The sequence below is a fragment of the Cibotium barometz genome, chromosome 45 (genome assembly GCF_041138505.1).
Source record: "Cibotium barometz isolate CiBa-2024 chromosome 45, ASM4113850v1, whole genome shotgun sequence".
NCBI lineage: Eukaryota > Viridiplantae > Streptophyta > Polypodiopsida > Cyatheales > Cibotiaceae > Cibotium > Cibotium barometz.
In genome coordinates, this window is record NC_141090.1 from 11,361,198 (window position 1) to 11,386,503 (window position 25,306).

General features: G+C 45.2%; 1 protein-coding gene across 3 annotated transcripts in view; it reads left to right on the top strand.

Annotated features, from left to right (window-relative positions):
- The first annotated feature begins 606 nt into the window (after positions 1 to 606).
- Positions 607 to 25,306, top strand: part of LOC147612433 (vacuolar protein sorting-associated protein 32 homolog 2-like) — a 30,499-nt gene continuing 5,799 nt past the window's right edge. The window contains exons 1-2 of one of the 3 annotated variants that reach the window (XM_086783037.1): positions 1,564 to 1,616; positions 1,767 to 1,837. Coding sequence is in view for 1 of the 3 variants with exons in the window: in XM_086783035.1 (XP_086639161.1) it covers positions 870 to 941 (72 nt within the window). In the remaining 2 variants the exon portion in view is untranslated. Of the gene's footprint in view, positions 942 to 1,563; positions 1,838 to 25,306 lie in introns of those variants that run through there. The other 2 variants (XM_086783035.1, XM_086783036.1) reach the window with 2 other exon arrangements.

Consider the following 25,306-nt stretch of genomic DNA (forward strand, 5'->3'; position numbering starts at 1 on the left):
CTCATCCCATGTGGTTTACTAATTTTTATCAGTTCTTTTCCTTGGTGAGTGGGTTGCATGTTTCTTACCCCGGCTACAAAGTAGGACTTAAAAGAACTTGAAACCCTTTGGGATGAGCATAGATATGACCAATAAATGTCCTCTAGCTTTATGCCACAATGGGGCATTGGCTCGATTCTTCTTACAGCAAGTGCTATCTCGGCCACAACGTATAGCTCTTGTTACGGCCACGTATAGCTCTTGTTACGACTACACACCCTATTTCTTTTGAGCCAGACGGACTGATGTTATGTGGCCTTTTAATCAATCTATCTCAAGCTTTTCCATCTTCTATGGCCATGGTGGGGTGAGAGGTCTTGGAGAGGTTAGCAAAGAATTATCCCTTGACGCTCACAAACTTTTCTGTACCAAAATTGACGTTAAAAGCCAGATGGACTGATGTTATGTGGCCTTTTAATCAATCTATCTCAAGCTTTTCCATCTTCTATGGCCATGGTGGTGAGAGGTCTTGGAGAGGTTAGCAAAGAATTATCCCTTGACGCTCACAAACTTTTCTGTACCAAAATTGACGTTAAAAGCCAGATGGACTGATGTTATGTGGCCTTTTAATCAATCTATCTCAAGCTTTTCCATCTTCTATGGCCATGGGGGTGAGAGGTCTTGGAGAGGGGTAGCAAAGAATTATCCTTTGACGCTCACAAACTTTTCTGTACCAAAATTGACGTTAAAAGCTTGACCGACAACGAGGCGGAGAGTTCCATAGCCAAAACAGCGACTGCAGGATTCTTATTCTCGGACAACGCCCCGCGCCCGCCCCCCCCAGGCCAAGGCGTGTGTGCGCGCGTGCATTGCGTTGAGGCGCCTTCAAGATGTTGAACCGGCTGTTCGGGAAGCCAAAACAGGAGCCGACGACTCTCGCGACCCTCGAAAAGCTCAGTGAGGTTAAGAATTTATCAGATTCTGTGGGCTAGGGTATGCAGAGAGGTTTCTCTAGGTTTAAGTCATTGCGAAGTTTGACGTTTCCATCAATAACTTGGTCAGGGCTTGCAGAAATCATTGCAAAGTTGAAGATTATATGGCTAGAGTTTGCAGGAATCATTGCAAAGTTCAATCATGCCATCATTCGTATCATTGCAAAAGTTTGATATTGTGAACAGTCATATGGTTAGCTATACCATTCATAATCATTCATATAGTTTGATGAGGGTATATACATCTTTTGCATTCTTTTTTTTCTTGGAGGAGGAGATGTCCATTGCTCTTCGTAATAGAAAGGAGAGCTAATTGGGGGTGGATCCTCTTGAGGAATCCACAGCCCCCCTCTTTGAGCTTAGTAAGCAGTTCAGCAGATCTTGCAAGTGTCTTTGTTAGATTGTAAGCAATTATAGCTTAGCCTTATGTAGGAGGTTAGCTTGAGGGAATAAAGTCTTTTGCTGTCCTCATCTCTCTTTGTTCTTAGTTTGCACTTTGAAGTGGCTAAAGAACCATTTTCTCGACCCACCTGTTGGCCTACAATGGAACATATCCTGTTAATTTGACTCTTATCAGTATGTTTTGTAAAAGGTTCTTCGAGCTGATCCTTTGCCCTCTCAACCTGCATATGTCTGATCCATAATGTAAGACTCTTAGTTCTATGATTTGCGTTTACAGAGATATATGTGCAGCAGACGACACAAGCAAACACGAACACATGTTAATATTCCCAATCCTAACGCTTATCCTTGTATCATGTACAATGAATGAAAATACAACTGAACGTTTTCAAGTACAAAATCCCTGCTGATCTCAGCCCAAGTTGTTGCTGTTCCTAGATCTTCAAGCAAACGCTGATTGCCAGGTGCTTCTCTTGCTCTCTAATTGCTTGTGTTCCTGCTTGTTGGAAACCCCTTGAGTGCAGAATATCTATGATAAAAATGTGGCCTAGAATGCTTGTTTATAGACAAATTCATGTCTAGTCGGCTAGCCTTATGCAAGCCTTACAAAAGTTTCATAAACATCACTTTACACTTCACATGTTCACATCGGGCTAAAAAGGTGCCCAACCCTTGGTCCCCTAGTCAGGCTGGTCTGGACATGCTTAGGCTGTCTGAAACTGGTTCAAAATTGCTGTGTGGGCTGCCCACATGAGCGTCAGCTGCCTGGCTGCTGTTCGCCTTGTACTTGGAAGTGGGTCACATTCTCCCTGGACCCCCATCAAAACTGCAGTTGCCTTGGCCTGTATGGTGTGCATAAAAGTGCTACACACAAAATTTCAAGCCAGTTTTCCCCAAGGAACTGACTAGTTGGATGGAGACCACCTTGTGTCCCATTTCGCATACTCTGTACTCGCCTCATGGCCAACACTTGCAAACAAAGCTTCGAGCAATTTCACTGACCAATCTCCTCTAAAAGACATACTGGCCATTGGTTCAACCCCTCTTACTGAAGTACAGATTCCTTTTGAGAATCCTCGCAATATCTCTGATGATGTGAAGAATCTTCCTTAGTGCCTTGGCTGAAGAAGGATTGCACTAAGTGGTAGGCCGACAAGTCTGCCAAGGCACTCACTTCCATAGTAGCGACCGTAGCATCCACATCCACACCTCCACCATCAGCCTCTAATGCCGTTCAACTATTGCCCACTTTGAATCTGGTGCCACCAGTGGTATTTAATGATAAGCAGGAGGGTGAGGTTGAGGGATAGAAGAAGGCTCTCATCTGCGCCTATGGCACTGCGAGGGAACATGAGTTCATTGTCCTCTTCGACATGGGGAATTTTAAGAATGCCATCTCTCCGCAATTGGCAACCAAAATGAGATGTATTTTGGTTCCTTATCATTTACATGTGTACGGGTTTACACTTGGTCTATGTATACATATCTCTCATAAAGCTCAGTAGTTTGAGTTTCAGGTTCAGATGGCAACATTCTAGTGGGATTTCATTGTCTCCACTCTTTTAGGGTGTGACATGATCCTCAGAATCCAGTGGTTCAGACAGCATGCACCCATTTCTGATTGGAGGCAGGACACTTTTACTATTGTTGAAGGTTTTCCGGAGTCCATCATGATTCGCGGGGATTGGAGCATTCCTAGAATATCGCTCCTTTTCCACATTGAGGCCCAACGATCCATAAGAAAAGGAGCAGAGTGTGCGTTGATTTATGTTCGCTCTCAATCTAACACTATTCAGACAACACCCGCATTGGAGCAGAGGATGGTTGGGCTCTGGCTGGGCTCTTGTCTCAATACAGCAATGTTATGTTACAAGATGACCTCCCACCCAATCTCCCACCTAGTAGACCTGAGGACCATTGCATAGAGTTGGTTCCTAGTTCAGAGCCTTCCCTACCGCCTTTCTAAGGCATTGGAGAGTGAGCTAGAGCAGCAGTTATCCCAACTACTCCGGGGTGGATTTATCCGTCCTTCCTCCTCCCCATTTGCCGCTCCCATCCCGTTTGTCCAAAAGAAGAATAAGACTGCACGCTCATGTGTGGATTACAAGACGCTAAATAAGCTAACAGTTAAGAATAGATTCCCCCCCTAGAATAGAGTACATCTTAGAGTCATTAACTAATAGAAGGATAGTTTTTCCGGAAAAAAAAAAAGAGTACATCTTAGAGCTACTCAATGGTGCTAAAATTTTCTCTAAGTTAGATCTTAAGAGTGGCTACCATTAGGTTTGGATCTTTGAGGCCGACATTCCAAAAACCGCCTTCAGGGCCGAGCACGGCTCCTATGAGTTTGTGGTGATGCCTTTTGGACTCACCAATGCACCAACGACGTTCAACAAGACGATGCACCACAAGTTGGAAGCCTTTTGGGACTCAAGCAAGTAGGCAACCAGGTGCTAGTATGAAGGCTAGTACATGAGACAGCATTGAAGTAAGCGTAGCATGTTAAAGAGCATTTGTAACTATTTGGCTCTCCTAGCTCTATTTCACATGATGAAACCCATGCTCGGACATCAGGTAGGTGGAAGAAGACATGGGTGAAAGAGTGCACAGAGCGGAAGCAGAGTGGCACTAGAATGTGCTGAACAGAGAGTGCAAGAGAGAGAGAGATATGGAGCAAACTATGCTGAATATACTGAACCAAAACAGTCCCAAGCAAGAGACAGTGATAGTCTCATAAGTGAGGGAGCAAATATGTACCAAGACTCAATGAAAAATGAGAGGCCAGCACCCACTATTTATAGTGGGGAAGTGTTGGCCGACTGGAGCTCATAAACAAGCCGACTGGAGCTGTTGGACATGGCCGACTGGAAAAATGCCAGAATGGTTGGGAAAAATCCCAAAAAATAGTAAAAAAGGGGTAGCCAGCCCACAAGCAAGGGCCATACAAAAGGGGACCAAATGGGCACCATAAAGAGCAAAAACTGGGGATGAAAGTGCTAACACCCTCTCTCAGCACTAGATGCTGAACAAACTCCGAGAATCCGAAGATGAGGAGCCAAGGAAGCCTGAGAAACCGGCTTGGTGAACAAATCTGCAGCATTCTCCGCGGAAGGACAATACTCCAAACGCAAATCTCCAGCAAGAACCCGTTCACGAACATAGTGATACTAAATCTCAATGTGTTTCGTACGAGCATGAAACATAGGGTTCTTGGCGATGGCGATGCAACTCTGATTGTCACACCAAAGAAGAGTAGATCCGGTAGGAGGACAGCCAAGCTCCTCCAATAATCTCTGCAACCATATCGCCTCACATGCAGCATAACAAACTGCACGGTACTCCGCCTCGGTAGAGGAAAGCGCCACAGTAGGTTGCTTTTTACTGCTCCAAGAAATGGCTCCAGACCCAAGTGAAAAAACACAACCAGTGGTCGAACGCCGTGTATCTGGATCTCTAGCCCAGTCTGAGTCAGATCATCCAACAAGAGTGCGTCCTTGGCCATAAAAGATGCCAAAATCCAGAGTGCCACGTAAGTACCGAAGAACTCTGAGAGCACACCGCCAATGCTGCTGACGGGGTTTGGATGAGAAGGAACTCAATAAACTGACTACGAAGCATATGTCCAATCGGGACTAGGTCAACCATACCAAACAACCGACGAGAACCCGATACTGTCCCTGATCAGTCCCTGGAGAAGCATCAAGTGAAGAAAGCTTCTCACCAATATCCAAAGGAGAAGATATTGGTTTGCACCCAGTCATCTGAAATCTGTCGAGAATCTCCCGAGTGTACTTCTGCTGAGAGAAGAAAATGCCCTTCGAGGTCTGCCAAATCTCAAAGCCAAGAAAATAGTGCAAGAGGCCCAGATCCGTCATCTCAAACTCTGTCTCCAAAGCATCCATAACAGAACGGATCCGCACAGAATAAGAACCTGTAAAGATGAGGTCATCAACATAGACCACAATGATAACAATCAACTCCCTCTCAAGGAGGATATAAAGGTTCGAATCTGCATGAGAACGGCGCAGGCCGAGCTTCTGAAAGAACTCATCAATCCGCTGGTACCAAGCCCGCGGAGCCTACTTTAGACCATATAAAGCCTTCTTCAGCCGGTACACATGATCCTGTTTGCCCGGAACAACAAATCCTGGTGGCTGATCAATATAAACCTCCTGTGTAAGCTCTCCATTCAAGAAAGCCGACTTGACGTCCATCTGGAAAACGGGCCATCTATGATGTCCTGCAAGTGCAAGAACGGTGCGAATGGTAGTCATCCGGGCCGTTAGAGCGAAGGTCTCATCGAAGTCGACACCAGGGCGTTGAGCATAACCCTTGGCAACCAACCTCGCCTTGTGCTTGTCCAAGCTGCCATCAGCTCGGAACTTTGATTTGAAAATCCAACGCACACCAATCACCTTACGTTGCAGAGGCTGAGGCACCAAAATCCAAGTGCCATTCCGTTCGATAGCATCCAGCTCTGTCTGCATAGCATGACGCCAAGACTCATGTGAAAGAGCCTCGTCTACAGAAGTGGGATCAGAAGGACCATTAATGATTGTAGACATAAGAGCATAATTAACAAACATGTTGCCCTCATGAATTTGTTTCCCTATAACTCTGGAAGAACGCCGAAGAGAACCAGGCGGAGGAGCAGAAGGAAGCTCACGTAACCCAGAGTCACGACTGTCTGATAATACCAACCAGGTACAGATCTGCTCGAACTCGCCGGAGGAGGAGCAGGGTCATCATCATCTGACTGAGAATCCTCAGCTGGAGGTGTAACAGTAACAGCGGGAGCAGGAGGAGGAGGAGTAGGAGGAGGAGAAGGAGGTGCAGGAAGAAGAAGCTCACCACCCCCCTCTGAAGATGTAGGAGTCTCGTCGAACACCACATCACGGCTCACAACAACTTTACCGGCTTGAGGATCATAAAGACGATATGCCTTGGACACAGTGCTGTATCCGAGAAAAGTCATGCGCTGAGACTTCGAGTCCAACTTGGAGCGGTGCTCCTTAGGCACATGAACATACGCGGTACATCCAAATATCCGGGAATGAACAACGGAGGGCTTCTCACCATGGAAAGCCTCATATGGAGTTTTGTCGGGAAGAGCAGCAGTAGGAGACCTATTCTGAGTGTAGACAGCAGTAGAAGCCGCCTCAGCCTAGAAACGTTGAGGTAATGAAGAATGCTCAAGCATAGCACGGGCCATCTCCATAATGGTCCTATTCTTCCTCTCGGCAACTCCATTGTGAGATGGAGTATATGCTGTAGTAAGCTGTCTCCGAATGCCATGTGTCTTGCAATATTGCTGAAACTCCTGGGATGTAAACTCACCCCCTCCATCGGTCCTGAGAGCCTTGACCAAGTGATTGGTCTCTTTTTCCACCTCGGCTTTCCAATCACAGAAGTGATGAAAAGTCTCATCCTTGGTCTTCAAAAAGAAAACCCAAGTATATCTGGTAAAATCATCCACCATCACGAGCATGTACAACGCCTTACTCAAAGACGCGGTACTCATAGGACCACATAAGTCTGCATGAATGAGAGCAAGTGATGTCGAAGATCTGTGTGTCGCCTCCTTCGGAAAGGTGGCTCGGTGCTGCTTCCCCTGTAAACAAGAGGAACAAGCAGAAGACGTAGCCTTGATGGTTGGTAATCCATCAACCAACCCATCCTTCGAAGCTCGCTGCAGAAGTTGATAGCTCAAATGGCCAAACCGAGCATGCCAAAGAGCAAAAGAAGCACCAGAAGAAAGCAGAGCGGTCAATTTGTAGAGGCCACTATCTTGGACTCCCTGAGCCAAGATGCTACCAGTCGCTTTATCACGAATAGTAATCTCATAACGAGAAAAGATCACCTCCGCACCCTGAGCTGTAAGAGCACTTACTGACAAAAGGTTAAAAGCCAAATCTGGAATATACAGAACGTCAGAGAAGTACCTCTTGTCCTCGTCAGAACGGAAGATGGGGATAGTGCCATGACCATGCACTGGCACAGAAGAAGAATCACCCAGAGTGATCTCGCCTGATCTGGCAGTGAAGTCCTCGAACCAATCTCGATGGGGTGTCATATGAGCAGTAGCACCGCTATCAACAATCCAAGACCGTGACTGAGAAGTCACAAGAGCAAGTACTGCTAAGAGAAGAATTCCATCATCCTTCTTGGGTTGAGACACCGCCGTTGAGGAAGAGTTCTTTGCTGCTTCATCACGCTTCTTCTTGTGACATTGGGGTGACTTGTGACCCTTCTTGCCACAATAATGACATTTAATGTCCTTATTCTTTGAAGATTTGTTGTCTTTATCCTTATCGGAATCCTTGGAGTTCTTGGCAGAACCCCCTTTACCTTTCTTTTGTTGAGACTTCCCTTTATCTCGTGCTGCCAAAGCTCCATCAGGGCCACTGGAGGTGCCAGTCCGCTCCTCAAAGCGAGACTCTATCTGCATAATGGAGGGGAGAACTTCCTCCCAAGTAACTGGAACAGGACGAGGAGTAGAAACCAGAGACTGAAAGTATGCATCAAACCTCTCTGGAAGTTTGGAGAGCAGCCGAATAGCCGTATCCTCTGTGGAGATGTCCTTGCCACAAACAGCAAGCTCGTCCCGGAGATCTTTCATCTTCGAGATGAAAGCAGATAAAGATGGAAACGCAGAAACTGATAAGTTCATAAGTTGCTTTTCCAATGCCAAAATCCGACCCGGAGACTTAATCGCATAGAGATCTGCAAAAGCCTTCCAAACTTCATGTGCAGCATCTGCTGTACGCACATGAGAGAGAACAGCATCCTGACAGTTCAACATCAGGAAGGAGAAAACACGTCGATCATTCGACTGCCAAATATCAATCTGTGCCTGAGTCACGCCACCGGAAGCAAGGGTGGGAGGGGTGGCACTGGCTGGTGTAACAAGCCAATCCCAGAGATCCACGCCACGCAAGGCCGATTTCACCTTCACCTTCCATAGGGTGTAGTTGGAACCATCCAACTTGGCAGACTCAGCAAACATATGAAGAGAAGTGGGAGCAGCCATCACAAGAGCTTGGGCTCAATCTCAAGAAATGCACAAACTCTGAAGAAAAGGTGTCCTCCACAGGTACCAAGAGTGCCACCAAAGCCTGCAACACCACAAGCCCCCTTTGCAAAGCCTAGAGGAAAACGCAGCAGTGAACAAGTGCTGTCCTGTAGTAAACAGGCTGCCTGCAGTCCAATCTCCAAGTGGGCAATGAAACGCTGATCTACAAGAGCCAGACGGCTGAATCGGTGAAGCCAATCTGAAGAGAAAACGACCAGCAGAGTGCTGTCCAGAAAATGCAGCAGCAAAAGCTATGGATCTGGAAGAAAACGCAGAGGAGAAAACAGGGCTGAATCTGGGGCAGCAGAAAGGTTGCTAAACCTGGAGCGATGATACCATGAAAGAGTGCACAGAGCGGAAGCAGAGTGGCACTAGAATGTGCTGAACAGAGAGTGCAAGAGAGAGAGAGATATGGAGCAAACTATGCTGAATATACTGAACCAAAACAGTCCCAAGCAAGAGACAGTGATAGTCTCATAAGTGAGGGAGCAAATATGTACAAGACTCAATGAAAAATGAGAGGCCAGCACCCACTATTTATAGTGGGAAAGTGCTGGCTGACTGGAGCTCATAAACAGGCCGACTGGAGCTGTTGGACATGGCCGACTGGAAAAATGCCAGAATGGCTGGGAAAAATCCCAGAAAAATAGTAAAAAAGGGGTGGCCAGCCCACAAGCAAGGGCCATACAAAAGGGGACCAAATGGGCACCATAAAGAGCAGAAACTGGGGATGAAAGTGCTAACAATGGGGACAGGGTCCATAAGATTTGATTAAGAAAAAGCACCATTCTTGGTCAAAAAGCAAGAAAAAGCAAAAAGTCAAACAAGGTTGACCGCGAGCCAAGGGCACCATTGGAAAAAGGAGACTGAGCCGTACCAATAAGCTAAAAGGTGCTTTCTCAAAAAGCAGCTCTAAGGCCAAAAAGCAAGGCCTTAAAGCCAGAAAAGCAAAGCACCAAAAGTTGAGTAATATTTTATTAATAAAAGTAAAAAGAGCAAAAGCAAAGGCAAAAAGGAAAACACAAAGCATAAAAAGGCAAAGCAAAAGCATGGACAAGCTTTTGGCGAAAAGCAGAGCCCTTTTCAAGTATAAAAAGGCTTGCACCTCTCTTGTAGCATCATGAAGGATATCGTGGAGTGTGTGTGGGCATCATTATGATCATGGAGAGCTTCTTCTTCGCCATCAACACCTTCTCCAACTTGCTTTTGAGATGTACGATCAGCCCTAGACTTGTATGGGCATATGCATGGACAATACGGATGCGTGTACAGATCTGTACGGAGCTATACGGACGTGTACGGATAGAAAATTCAGAAACCTTAAAATTGTTCCAAAAACCCTAAAAATTGCTTTTTGGAGATTTTCATTGCCCAAAAACCGTTAAAACAGGTTTTATATCAGTTTTCTTGAGTATCCCTTGCTAGTTGAGTTCTCCTTATGCTGGCCTTGATAGGGTCCTGGCCCAATCCTAAGGTTGATATTTTCCAAACCCTGATGTTTATGTGCTTTCAACTCTAGGGATTAGCCTGGAATACCATCCATGTCCATGTGTGCACATGACAACCCATCTACTAATTAGGTGTAGATGTGCAAAAAAGTCAAACTTTACATGAGCTTATTGTTGCCAACCCTTTCCAACAAGCAACTTGAGCAAAATTGATCAAAAGGAAAATGAAATGATGCATGCTTATGTTAAAAAATTGGAAGATCTATTTGGAGGTCTTGAAGAGCTTTTCGATGGAGTTGTGGAGATTACTCATGGGAACTTGGACTTGGACTTGGACTTGGATTTGGACTTGGACTTGGACTTAGACTTAATTTGGACTTGGTTTTGGATTTGATTTGGACTTGGATCTGGACTTGGACTTGGACGTGGACTTGGACTTGGACTTGGTTTTGGATTTGGATTCACTAGACTTAATCTGGACTTGGTTTTGGATTTGATTTGGACTTGGATCTGGACTTGGACTTGGACTTGGACTTGGACTTGGACTTGGACTTGGTTTTGGATTTGGATTCACTGGACTTTGATTCATTGGATTTGGATTTGGATATTAGATTCAGTACTAGCCCGGTGAGAGATACTTGTGGGTCATCCCCGTCGTGTGCTTGGCATCAAAGATCTCGTGCCTTGACATCGACATGGACTTGGATATCCTACATTGGTATATCTGTTTGATTTGTATTCATTGATTGTATTGATCTTGGCCAGCGTGCTCGTGGATTGTTCCTGAATAAATTCCTGAAAGGGGGTGGGGCCTGTTCCCTGCTCAATGTGGTGTATTGTGCGTGCAAGATCCCGATTCCCTTTCGTCTCTTCCCTCTCTCTCTATATCTTTATCTCTTGGACACATGGTTGAGTCTGTCACTGCGCGTCCCGTTGGGCTTACAATGGTATCAGAGTAGGATTTCTCTTGAAGAAACTTTCTTGGGGTGACAGAACCATGTTGAGAGAACAAAGAGAGACCAAGGGCCTCATGAAGGGAAAAAACATGAGGTTGATACATAAATTCTTGATGGGAACCAAGGTCATCAGAAGAGTACCATGACTTTCAGTAGTTCATATGATTTTTTAGAAAATTCCTTGCTTGGAGAACCAAGAGGAAACTGGAAAAAAGAAGGGCTCAGATATTTGAAGACTTTATCAAAGAACAAGCCACTGAACTTGAAGGAGTGGAATCCGCCAAAGCTTATCTACGAGCCAAAGGAGTTACAGTTGCATAATAATCTAGAGCCACCCGGTCTATTTCTCATGGAGAAAACAGGGAGGCTATTCCCAGGCCAACTTTTTTTTTTTTTTCCAGATGCAGCTTCTTCGGGACAGGTGACGAAAAGGAAGGCAAAGGAAGTTACATCAACCGATAAGATGGACTTCAAGTCGGGAGAGAAGAGCGTCAAGTTTGATGCTTTTCATGGAAAGCAGGATACCTGAAAGAGTGCCGAGAGCGGAAGCAGAGTGGCACTAGAATGTGTTGAACAGAGAGTGCAAGAGAGAGATACGGAGCAAACTATGCTGAATATACTGAAGCAAAACAGTCCCAAGCAGGAGACACAGATAGTCTCATAAGTGAGGGAGCAAAATATGTACAAGACTGAATGAAACAAGAGAGGCCAGCACCCACTATTTATAATGGGGGAATGCTGGCCGACTGGAGCTAATAAACAAGCCGACTGGAGCTGTAGGACATGGCCGATTGAAAAATGCCAGAAATGGTTGGGAAAAATCCCATAAAAATAGTAAAAAGGAGTGGCCAGCCCACAAGCAGGGGCCATGCAAAAGAGGACCAAATGGGCACCATAAAAGAGCAGAAACTGAGGATGAAAGTGCTAACAATACCCATAAAGCTTTATCCTTTGTCAAGCAACTTGATGCTGCTTTTGGAGGTGATGACTACTCCGAAAAGTTAAAGCTTCACATGGTTCGTATGCGTTTGAAGGATGCCGCCTTGAATTGGTGACTAAAAGTAATACAAGAAGGGACCGAGCCGTTTTTGGCCCGACTACGATGGAAATTCTGTTCGCGTCATTACATTTGGAATTGAGCAGATACAAAGAGTTGGCAAAGTGCCTATGACAGAATGTCTACCAGTTGGGATATTTTTAGAGGTAAAGATTATGGAAGGACCCATCTCTTAGATTGGGACATGTGGCAAGAAAGTGGATCAAAGTGAGACAAGTGGCCTCACACTTGTCAGAAAGTGGATCAAAGTACCAGCCACTATACTTGCTGTACCAGCATTTGTACTTGTTGTACTTGCTGTACCAGCCATTATACCCGTTGTACTAGCCACTGTACCCATTGTACCAGCCAATGTACCTACTGTACCGGCTGAATGGAGAGTTGTACTTGCTGTACCCTTTCTATTGCATGAAGACCCATGGTTTTTGGGGAAGAATCAGTACCCACACGGAGGTATATGGATTATATTGTTGGCTCGGCATTTCTACAGCCTATGTTCCGGCTTGGTAGCCTCGTGTTGGGCTGTGTCATGGCATTTGTATATGGATAATCCGGCATCTCCCGTGGGGAGAGTAAGGCCCTCAAAGCTTGTACATGATATTATTCTCCTTGGGTAATAAAATATTCCAAGGGGGGGGGGTCGGTCCATTCCGGCCTCTATGCGGTGTCACACGTGCAAGCTCCATTTTTAGCATTTGTGGATGTTTTGTCCAGCTTTATGTTTTATGCAAAGTGATGATGGATATGTGTGAAGGCTGTGGCCATGTTTAAATGTTTTAATATGCATTGATGGTATCAACAAGTGTGTCAAAGGCCCTAGTTCCCCGGGCACTCACCGCCGCGAGTTTCATTGGTATTAGAGCGTAGGCTTTCTTGGAAGCAGAGGCTTCCTTCTATCAATAAGGAAGAGAAAAGATCTCAAGTGGGGACCACACTTACCATCATTGCTGTTAAGCATGGCCAGCTGCTTCATAGCTTATGAAGCAAGAGCATGAGCAATAGACAGCTTGTTGATCTAAGGATTTATGAATTCACAGAATTTTATCGTGGAAGTGTGAAGTTGGCTTTATGTGCATACGTTTAGCACTCTTTCCATATGGATATTGTGGATTATATTATCAAGCTTACAGGCAAGCTATATGGAGATATATCTCAGGATATCTTAAGGATATGGTGACGAGATATTTCTTTTGGCTTCATGACCAACCTGGCAAAGAAAAGCTAAGTATACTTTGAGTTTGCAAAGTTGGTGCTTTGGCTATTTACTATGAAGTGCTTTTGATGTTCACTAACCCTTGTATAGCTATGCAAGGAGAAAGGTGTTGTTGTTTGCCTTGAGATGGTTTCAGGGAAACATTGTTTATGGCTCCCTTTATTAGGATGGATTATATCTATGGAGATTTCTTTCTTGCACGAGATTTATATAGATATTGGGCTTCACAACCAATTTCTATGGACGAATGTGTCCGAGTTTATAGCAAGGTTGCTGCCGTACGTACGTACGGATCCGTACAGTACGGTACAGCCGTCGGTACGGTACGGTACCGTACTGTATGGATCGTACGGAATCATTTAAAAAAATAAAAAATGTGTGGCGTGTGGCTCTCTTCAGAAGACTCATCATCTTCATCTGATGATGAGATTTGAGACTCTTGCGTCTAGACTCTAGAGCATAGTCACAGGGGACGGAGGGGACGGAGGCTTGGAATGTCGGGACGGCGCAAGGACGGGGATGGACGGACGTCCCCCACAGGATGTTTCTCACAGGGGACGGCGACAGGGACGGTGCTGGGACGGGGACGGCGGTCGGGGACGGCGCTGTGCGGGGATGGCGACAGGGACGGTGCTGGGACGGGGACGGCAGAGAGCCGTTGCGCCTGCCGTTTTTGGCCGTTGCGCCTGCCTGGTTTCTAGCCGTTTATGGCTGTTGGGCCTTGGCTCTTCTAGCCGTTTATGGCTATTGGAGACAGCAGTAAGAGAGACAGTACAAGAGACGATTTTGAGTTCGTTTCAAGCTTCGGGGGGCCGGTGGCAGAAATTTAGAGAGAGTATTTTTTGAGTGCCGTTCCCTCCCCCGTCCCCTCCCCCGTCCCCGTTCCCTACTTATGGCCGTCCCCCGTCCCTGTCCCCGTCCCTGTCCCCGTCCCCATCCCCCGTCACCGTCCCCCGTCCCTTGTGACTATGCTCTAGAGTCTAGACAACTGTAGTGTTTCATTGTTTTGCTTTTTGCACTTGTGGACCAGGACATGTGCTGTAGACATGATATTTGTACTCTCTTTTATCATCTATGACTTTCATGGTTCTTGCTTATATCACTATGACTGCTGACATGAGGTATTGTGTAATGGGCTTGGTAACTGATAATTGATTTAAACTTTAAGTAATGAGGTTCAGTCTTTATTTTAAGTATTTTGGTTGCTGTGTCTACAAAATATTCAGGTTTCTAGGACTGCTTACAAATGGTACGTACTGTTTACGTACCTTAAAATTTGTTCCGTTCCGTACGTATTGATAGCATGCCGTACACTACGTACCTTTCCACCTTGGTTTATAGAGAAGAAAATCTTTGGAAATCTCATGGATATGATGCTTTTATGGATAAAGTCCATCTCTACTCCAAGGTGTGTGCTTAGCACGGAGTATGTGGTAAGAGTTATGGAGGATTATGGTATACAGGTCTATGGATTCTTCGACTTCTTTTCTAGGGATTTGGATCCATCCTCAGGTTTATGGATTATGTTTATGACTCCCTTTTACTGGGATGGATTATTCTTTATGGCTCCCTTTATTTGGGATGCATTGGACTTATGAAACTCATGATTCACATATCCTGTGTAGTGTTCTCTTGTCCTACGTGCTCTCTTGAAGATTGTTTCTACCATGTGAGGGTGGAACAATAGAGAGTAGATGGAAGGGAACATGGGCACTTCAAAGGGTAGTGACAAGCACAACATACCCTGTGTAGTGTTCTCTTGTCCTACGTGCTTTCTTGAAGATTGTTTCTACCATGTGAGGGTGGAACAATAGAGAGCAGATGGAAGGGAACATGGGCACTTCAAAGGGTAGTGACAAGCACAACATACCCTGTGTAGTGTTCTCTTGTCTTACGTGCTCTCTTGAAGATTGTTTCTACCATGTGTGGGTGGAACAATAGAGAGCAGATGGAAGGGAACATGGGCACTTGAGAGGGTAGTGTGAGTTGGTGGCCGAAATGCCTACAAACTATTGGTGGCCGAAATGCCTATAAACTGTGTAGCAGAAAAGCGTATGGAACACCAGGTTATCTATGCCTGCGAGTGATTGTTTTATCTTGTTACTTGAGCCCACCTCTCATCCAAGGTGTGTGGTCAGAGTACCAACACGGAGTGCAAGTGGTAAAGCGGACATGACGGGACTTATGTCTATGCCAAGGGTCATGTGGACCGATGTCTTGTTGGCAGGAGACTTATTTTGTCTCGCCCATTTACTTGGGACATGGATTATGATATCTGGACTTATGGGACTGTTTTGTCTCGCCCATTTACTTGGGACATGGATTATGATATCTGGACTTATGGGACTGTTTTTTGTCTCACCCATTTATCTTGGGACATGATTTTGATATTGGTATTATGGAGACTTATTTAGTCTCACCCATTTCTTTGGGACATGGATTCTTCAGTTATATTGGATTTTTGAGACTGTCTCGTCTCACCCAATCGATGGGACATGATTATATCTTGAATATATGGCTTGAAGCTTAAAGTTGCGGACAACTTTTAAGAAGCTGGAGAGGATGTCACCAGCCTGGACATTTCCCAGTCTGAAAGGGGTCTGGTGGACTCCACGATGTTAAAATATTTGGAAAGTACAAGCTTTGGGAATGGGGGATTATCCTAGAATACAAAGGACCACACTCCTAAAATTTAGGAGAGTTGCTATTTTTGGCCCGACTACGATGGAAATTCTGTTCGCGTCATTACATCTGGAATTGAGCAGATACCAAGAGTTGGCAAAGTGCCTATGATAGAATGTCTACCAGTTGGGATATTTTTAGAGGTAAAGATTATGGAAGGACCCATCTCTTAGATTGGGACATGTGGCAAGAAAGTGGATCAAAGTGAGACAAGTGGCCTCACACTTGTCACTCCAGCTATTGTGTGGCTCTCCACTTGTCATCGTAGCCTTCTCTTGCCATTTTAGCTCATGGGAGGCCCAAATCTATAAATTGGAGCCCTCTCTCTTCATTAATAGAGGCTCTCTTGCTGCACACTAGCCTCTACCACCGTTACAAGCTGCCCTAATGATGGCTACTCTCTTTCTCTCTCACTTGAAGGCTGCCCATGAAGATCAACCATGTATGTCATTGGGTGGACCTTTCAGATCATTGGAGGATATATAATGCCTTCCATGACAGCTTATGGAAACCATGTACAAGGTTACCCCCAGAGAAGCTATTGCGACTAGATGGCCCAGATGACTGTATTGGATTTTGCAGTCGGGCGGTCATTTCGACCAGATGGCCCACCTGACTGTATTGGATCTTATAGTCGGGCGGTCAATGCGACCAAATGACCCAGATGACTATGGAAGAACTCTCAGGCAGTCCTAGTGACCAAATGGCCTTGAGGATAGTCTGAGCGGTTTCCTCAAGAACCATATAGCTCAGCACGGTTTCGATGAAACCAGACAAGACAATCCATGAGCAAGAGGATCATTACTTATGCACTACATACTGATGTATGTTTGAATTTCTTTGACTTTGTGTGCTGTTTTTGATGTGTGGACAATGCTTGGATTTATGGCATGTGATAGTCCATTGGGCTCTAGACTACCTAGCCAGTACCTGGAATACCCAGTAGACACGAATGGTGCATACTTGTTTGTTGACTAGCTCGTGTCTAGTTTTTGTAGGAGGTAAGTATGCATTTATTTTATCTAACACGTGGTAATGAAGATGTATTATCAAGAACAAGGACATCGGTCAAAGAAAAGGCATTGAGATGTTGCCAAATGAGCAGATGACACCACAGATATGGGGAAAGACCAAATGCACAAGCTCACCAGATGGGGCTAGTACCTTGAAAAACATATGGAAGTACTTGATGTACTTGGAACACATGGATATACATGGAATATGCAGTTTGTAGTTGAGGACAACTGCGATATAAGAGGGAGGGAATGTAACTATTTGGCCCTCCTAGCTCTATTTCACATGATGAAACCTATGCCCAGACATCAGATAGGTGGAAGAAGACATGGGGACAAGGTTCATAAGATTTGATTAAGAAAAAGCACCATTCTTGGTAAAAAAAACAAGAAAAAGCAAAAAGTCAAATAGGGTTGACCGCGAGCCAAGGGCACCATTGGAAAGAGAAGACTGAGCCGGACCAAAAGGCTAAAAGGCGCTTTCTCAAAAAGCAGCTCTAAGGCCAAAAAACAAGGCCTTAAAGCCAAAAAAGCAAAGCACCAAAAGTTGAGTAATATTTTATTAATAAAAGTAAAAAGAGCAAAAGCAAAGGCAAAAAGAAAAACGCAAAGCATAAAAAGGCAAAGCAAAAACATGGACAAGCTTTTGGCGAAAAGCAGAGCCCTTTTCAAGTATAAAAAGGCTTGAACCTCTCTTGTAGCATCATGAAGGAGATTGTGGAGTGTGTGTGGGCATCATTATGATCATGGAAAGCTTCTTCTTCGCCATCAACACCTTCTCCAACTTGCTTTTGAGATGTACGATCAATCCTAGACTTGTATGGGCACATGCATGGACGATACAGACGCGTGTACAGATCTGTACGGAGCTATACGGACAGGTAAGAACATAAATTTTAGAAACCCTAAAATTGCTTTTTGGAGATTTTTATCGCCCAAAAACCGAAAGGTGTTATATCAGTTTTCTTGCCAGAAAGAGCTTTTCCATGGTTTTCTTCATCGACAAGGTTGTAGGAGTTGTGGAGATTACTCATGGGAACTTGGATCTGGACTTGGACTTGGACTTGGACTTGGACTTAATCTGGATGTTACATGAAGAAGCTCTGAGATGCTTCTTTCAGCCCTAAACACCATCTAGAACATGTTGATGCAAAACACAGACAGAAGGGAGAGAGAGAGAGAGAGAGAGAGAGAGAGAGAGAGAGAGAGCGTTGGAAATTCAGTATTTCATATGGTACAAAAAGGTACATAATTCCTTGCAGCCATGGGCTGCCTTCTGGAAAAGGCAGAATTCCCTAAATCTAGTCCTATGTCTAGACCCAACTCAAAAGGAGTTGAATGAATGAAACAATGAGCAAACATGCCTTTTATAGGCCTTGGACAGCTAGAGCTGTGGCCGACTGCTAAACTTGATGACGGGATTCCAAACTGCTTCTTGGATGACTGTCATCATCCCATTCTATTCCCGGAGTCCTCTGTTATCCTTCCTACTCTGGCAACCTTTTCACTGAATACTCGGCCCAGTCTCCAAATCCACTCTAACTTTGAAGAAGATCTATTCATCTCTTCCATCCAGTCCCCATTCCGTTCCTGCCCTGTCTCTGAACACTGTCTTGGTCTTCATTCTTGAGAACTGAGTTTGGCACTCTCACTCCACCCCCTTGGAGGATCATCCTCCCTTGGAACCGTTGCCCGAAAGCCTTTCCTGGCTCATAGGATTGCCATCCCCTTTGGGCTTTGTGGAACACCACCAACCAACCTCCTGGGAGTTCTTCCCGGTCTTGTGTTCCTTGCCTTGGGCCTCGTACTTGTGCACTTTCCTGTACCTTGGACCTGTACACCTTCATATGGAACTGAATCAGGGTTTAGCCTGAGCTTGATGCTCTGATACCAATGTTACATGCGGAAGCTCTGAGATGCTTCTTTCAGGCCTAAACACCATCTAGAACATGCTGATGCAAAACGCAGACAGAAGGGAGAGTAGAGAGAGAGAGAGCTGGAAATTCAGTATTTCATATGGTACAAAAAGGTACATAATTCCTTGCAGCCATGGGCTGCCTTCTGGAAAAGGTAGAATTCCCTAAATCTAGTCCTATGTCTAGACCCAACTCAAAAGGAGTGGAATGAATGAAACAATGAGCAAACATGCCTTTATAGGCCTTGGACAACTAGAGCTCTGGTCGACTGCTGGTCGGCCAGCCGCCTAGACACAAACATCAATAGTGCAGATCCTGACCTGTTTGATGGAGCCGACATAGCCATATCTTGTTTTCTAGGCAACTGACAGGTCCCTGTGTCCACTCTAGTCCATCCCTTGCCTAAACCTGCACTTCAACGCTCCAAAATATCTGGTTCTAGTGAGTCTTTATCATGTTGCCTCTAGGAGTAGGCCTAAGATTAGCATGTACATGTGTGCACATGACACTGAACTTGGTTTTGGATTTGATTTGGACTTGGATTTGGACTTGGACTTGGACTTGGATTTGGATTTGGATTTGGATTCACTGGACTTGGATTCATTGGATTTGAATTTGGATATTAGATTTGGTACTAGCCCGGTGAGAGATACTTGTGGGTCATCCCCGTGGTGTGCTCGGCATCAGAGATCTCGTGCCTCGACATCGACATTGACTTGGATATCCTACATCGGCATATCTGTTTGATTTGTATTCATTGATTGTATCGATCCTGGCCAGCGTGCCCGTGGATTGTTCTTGAATAAATTCCTAAAAGGGGGCGGGGCCTATTCCCTGCTCAATGTGGTGTACTGTGCAAGATCCCTATTCCCTTCCATCTCTCCCCTCTCTCTATATCTTTATCTCTTGGACACATGGTTGAGTCTGTCACTGCACGCCCCATTGGGCTTATAGCATTTATTACATATTATTTGTCCAACAGCAGCAGCAGAGCGAATGGCCGACCAACATCATTAGCATATATAAGCATAAGTCATTCATTTGAATTGCATTCAATCAAGCATAATCACCATTTTGAAGAAGTAGCATTCAATAGAAGCATGTAGAAGGGGCCAGAGGGCACCCTAAGGGGTAGAGCGAGGGCCTAGCATATGTATAGACTCTTAAGTCACCTTTTTGTACATAATAGAAGAAAACCCTAATACCAACTATCTCTCTCCCTCCTAGAGACTGGTCATATGTAGTTATTAGTAGAGGTAGAAGTCATATTTTGAAAGGCCATTGGCGAAGCATACATGTAACCTTTTCATGTACATATTACATATACTGAAAACCAGTCTTTGTCTCTCTCTCTCTTCTCTCATGCATTTTGCATTAAGGTTCCTACAGGACGCTTAAGGGCTGTGATTAAGGCATGAAGGCTTTCGCGCATGCAACATTGGTATCAGAGCATTCAGGCTTAGCCACAAAGCATAGTTCCAAGGAGGTGCACAAATCCATCAGAAGAATGCAGTTAGGGTAGCATATGGAGTGATCTACAGTAGGTGAAGTTGGAGGAAAGCATTCTTTGGGGATATGTACTCAGAACCTACATCATCAAGCTCTTGGATCAGTTCCAAAGGCCTAATAACTGTTGGATTATATCATCTCCAGAGGGTCTACATCATCTTTTTCATGCTTGTATTGGCCATTTATGAGGCCCTGCATTGGCATATCTTAGCAGAGATTATTCAGCATTTTTTTTTTACCATTTTTGGTATTTTTAGGCATTTTATGTAGCATTTTATGCTACTGCCATGCTGTCGGCGTGCTACAGCTGTCCGACCTGCATCCGGAGGGAGTATATAAGGGTTGGCTCCCTTTCCCTCAATTCATCTCATTCTTCAGCATTCAGTTGAGGGCATTAGCAGCTGCTACTGCTTCTCACCATTGTACAGCACCTACGGGCTTCCCTCGTGCTCAGATTTCAGCAATAAACATCAGTTTCCAGCATTTATAGGTCTTGTACCTGGTCCTACATCTGTGTTTTATATTTGCTTCACTTTCTTTCATGGTATTAGAGAAAAACGCTGACCTGTGAGCAGAAGAAAGCTACGTTTTCTGTTTTGGAGCAGAGGCTTCAACAGTTTGCTGTGTTTTCTGCAGATTTCAATGTAGAAGGTGCTGCGTTTTCTTCCGGGAGAGCAGAGGCTTCCTCAAGAGTGCTGCATTTTCTTCCGGGAGAGCAGAGGCTTCATCTGACGCTTGGGACTGTTGTATTTCTGAATTTTCAGCAAAGATTGCTGAAGCCCTCTTCTAGGTGCTGAGGACAAGGAACTACATCTTGGAGAGATCTTCTTCCTCTCCTTTCAGTTTCCCACCCTCCCTCCCTTTCTTCTTGCTGTGTACAGCCTGAGAGGAGGACTTGCTGATTTTTTTTTTCCAGCCCCTTTCTTTAGAGAAGGCTGCTTGTCAGAGGACATGGCTTCACGAGATTTCTTTATTGCTGCTCCTTCTCCTGTTGATTCTCTAGCACCATCACAGCTTGGATCCCTTGCTTCCACCGCTCCACAGGTGGTTCCTATTCCCAATCTTTCCTCTCTGAGTTTCTCTCATCCAGGTCTTGCTCCCACCCCTACCCACATACCATCCTACAATCCTCCCCAAGTCAGTGACTCCATGAAGCTTACCGCAACCAACTATCATACTTGGTCTTTCTACACTCAGTTGTTGCTGGAAGGAGCCGGTGTGTGGATGGCTATCTCCACACCTCACTTGGCGGACCTTGCTTTGAGAAGCATATTGGATGATCGGGCTCGTCTTATCATCATCCATTGCATGACTCCATCCATCCAGGCACAGTTTGTCTCCTCCCAGAGTAATACTCATCAGATGTGGACAGAGATCCAGAGGAGGTATGGGAGAGTTTCGATAGTGAAGATTGCCAAATTGGAGTTAGATCTGGAGAAGCTTACCATCACTGAGTCAGATAACCTGATTGAGAAGATTGGAGAGTTTTCCCGTATCAAGCTGCAACTTGAGGAGTACGGGAGCCCCATCAACAATCCCATCCATAAACTTCTTGGTAAGTTGCTTGCTTTTTTTGATTCTTTCAGGGATAATATTTATTTCCGTGATCCTCTCTCCCCTTTTGAGGAAGTCGTGAGTTATCTCCATGACAAGTGCATGCTTCGCGGAAAAGGCAAGTCGGAGTTTGCTTTTGTTGCCTCTGACAAGGGCAAAGGCAAAGGTGGAAAAGAGAACTCCAACAACAGCAGCAACAAAACAAAGGCAAAGGCAAGGGTAAATAGGATTCTAAGGAATCCAAGGACAAAAGCAATGAATGTGATTATTGTGGCAGGATAGAAAGCATCTGACAAGGACAACACCAAAGATAAAGGCAAAGTTTCAGAGGAGGGATCTGCCAAAGTTGCATACATGGCAGTCACAGATTCATCCACTTCTTCAAAGGATTCATTCCTTGTGATCACAGATATGACTTCTCCTGAAGAGGTTAGTGTCACACCTGAAGCGGTGGAATGGGTTGGTGATAGTGGTGCTCTTGCCCACATGACCAATCAGATCCATATCTTGGAGGACTACCAGACTATCTCTTCTTTAGTTCGTATCGGCGACAACTCTTCGCTTCCTGTCACCGGTGTTGGTAATATTTCTTTGGGTTCCTCTGCCACCTTACACTATGTTCTGCATGTACCACGAATTTCCAAAAATCTGTTTTCAGTATACAAAGCTTCTCAGAAGGGACTTGGTGTGTACTTTGATGATGAGGTCATTGAAGTAATCGACAGGAAGACTCTCTCGGTTGTTGCCAGTGGAGTCCATGATGGGGGTCTCTACAAGATCACCAATTTTTCTTCCTAGATCCTTCACACTGATTCCCATATTCATCAGCTTTTCTCACCCGAGTTGGCTTTGGTTTCTGAGGCAGATACTTCTTTGTGGCATTCTTGCTTCGGCCATGTACCCACTGCTGCCTTACAGAAGTTCCATTCTAAGCAGGTTTTCAATGGACTACCTCAGCTCAGGTCTCTCTCACACATCTGCCCATCTTGCATGATGGGCAAGCATCATTGAGATGCATTTCCAGAGGAGGCCACTCATCGAGCAACCCGAAGATTGGAGCTTATACATGTAGATCTTGCAGGATCTATGGAGGTTGAGTCTCTTGGTGGGGCTCGATATTTTCTTCTTGTGGATGATTTCACTCGCAAAGTTTGGGTATGTTTTTTGGCTCGCAAGTCAGATGCTTTTGCCAGTTTTAGGACTTGGATCGGGATGGTGGAAAATCAGTCTGGGGGTAGAGTTTAATTCCTCCGGACTGATAATGGTGGCGAGTTTGTACCATTTGATGACTTCCTTGCTTCGAAGGGCATTCACCGACAAACTACAGTTCCTTACACTCCTCAGCAGAATGGAGTTGTGGAACGAAAAAACCGGACCGTCAATGCATCATGCAGGTCTCCCTCCTGCTTTCAGGGGTGAAGCTGTGGCTACCTCAGTTTATCTCATTAACCGCCCTCTCACAAAAGCGGTTGAGGGGATGACTCCAGAGGAGTCCTTTACAGGACACAAGCCTTCTGTATCTCATCTTCGTGTTTTCGGTTGTGTTGCTTATGTGCATGTCCCAGATAAGAGAAGGTCCACACTCGCCCCGAAGTCAAAGAGGATGATCTTCACAGGCTACAGTCTGGGTACCGCTTCTGGGATCCGGAAGTTGATGACATCATCATTTCTTGTGATGCTGGATTTGATGAGAGCTTGTTTGGCATTGATTTCTCTCCGCTTGATGCATCTTCAGACTTTCTGGATGATCCATTTACGGAAGATGCTAGTGATCTTTTACCTCTTCCACGGCTAGCTCCTCCTCCTCCCTCGGTGCCAACTGCTCCTTTACAGTCACCCGTTCCCATTGCATTAGCTCCTGTAGCTTCTAGTCCCTCTACGAGTCCTGCTTTGACTCCGGGATTACCCTCACCAGTGCTTACCTCATCACCACTTCCAGCAGCATCGGATGAGTCCTCTACTGTAGCTGGATCTTCTTCTTCACGCTTTGAGAGGAAGGCTGACCTACCTCGGTGGGTTCAACAACTCTTTAGAGATTCTGGTCTCACTGATGCACAGCTCCATAACCAGATCTCTACCCCCAGCCCTAGACCTCACCGTTCATCTCGGGCGTCCACATCTCATCACATAGTGAATTATGCTCTCATGAGTTCTCTCCAAGAGATTGATGAGCCTGAGAGTCCAGAGGAGGCTCTTTCACAGCCGCAGTGGCGGCAAGCCATGGAAGCAGAGATGGCCTCTATTGAGTGGAATAACACTTGGTCTTTGGTACCACGGCCTTCTCATCGTCATGTTATTGGTGTGAAATGGATTTTCAAAGTCAAGTTTCATGTAGATGGTACTTTGGACAAGTACAAAGTCCGCCTTGTTGCACGGGGATATGCTCAGAAGGCAGGTGAGGACTTTGATGAGACATTTGCTCCTATAGCCAGGTATACCACCATCAGGATTGTTTTGGCTCTGGCTGCACACTTCAGATGGCACGTGTTCCAGATGGATGTCAAATCTGCTTTTCTGAATGGAGATTTAGAGGAAAATTATGTTGAGCAGCCTCTTGGTTTTGTGATTCAGGGACAGGACACCCATGTTTATCTTCTGCAGAAGGCTCTTTATGATCTCAAACAGGCACCCCGTGCGCGTGGTATCAGAAGATTGATTCCTTCTTGTTATCTCTTGGCTTTGAGAGGGCATATGTTGACAACAATCTCTATGTGCTTCTTTCTGATGGAGATATTTGTGTCATTGTTTTGTATGTTGATGACCTCATTCTTTCTAGCTCAGATACTAGGTTGGTCACACCAGTTCAATCCAAGCTTTCATAGACATTTGAGATGACTGAACTTGGCCTTCTACATTATTTTCTTGGGCTGGAGGTTTGGCAGAAAGATGATTGTATCTTCATTTCTTAGCAGAAGTATGTGAGGAAGCTGCTCACACTATATGGGTTGTCAAATTGTACACCTCTCTCTTGTCCCATGGATCCCAATGCCAAGTTATCCAAGGAGGATGATACACCCTTGGTGGATTCCACAGAGTATTGGCAGATTGTTGGCTCATTGCCAACACCCGTCTAGACATCTCCTATGCTATGAGTGTCCTCAGCCAATTCTCATTAGCCGCTCGAAGGTCTCATTGGTAGGTAGCTTTGAGAGTTCTTTGTTATCTTCGAGGTACTTCAGATTATGGCATCACCTACTCTTGTGGTGCTGATTTGGTTGGGTTCACAGATTCTGATTGGGCAGGCTGTATTGATACTCGGAGGTCTATATCTGGATATTGCTTCATGCTTGGTTCTGGTTTGGTTTCTTGGAAGTCTCAAAAGCAGAGGACTGTTTCTGCTTCTTCCATCGAGGCTGAGTATAAATCCTACCTTCTCTCCTCTACTGAGGCACTTTGGATTCATCAGATTCTGGAGCATTTGTGCTGTGTCGACACTTCCCCGGTAACTATTTTCTCGGATTCTCAGAGTGCTATTGCTCTAGCACAGAATCCTGTGATACGGGGACGATCCAA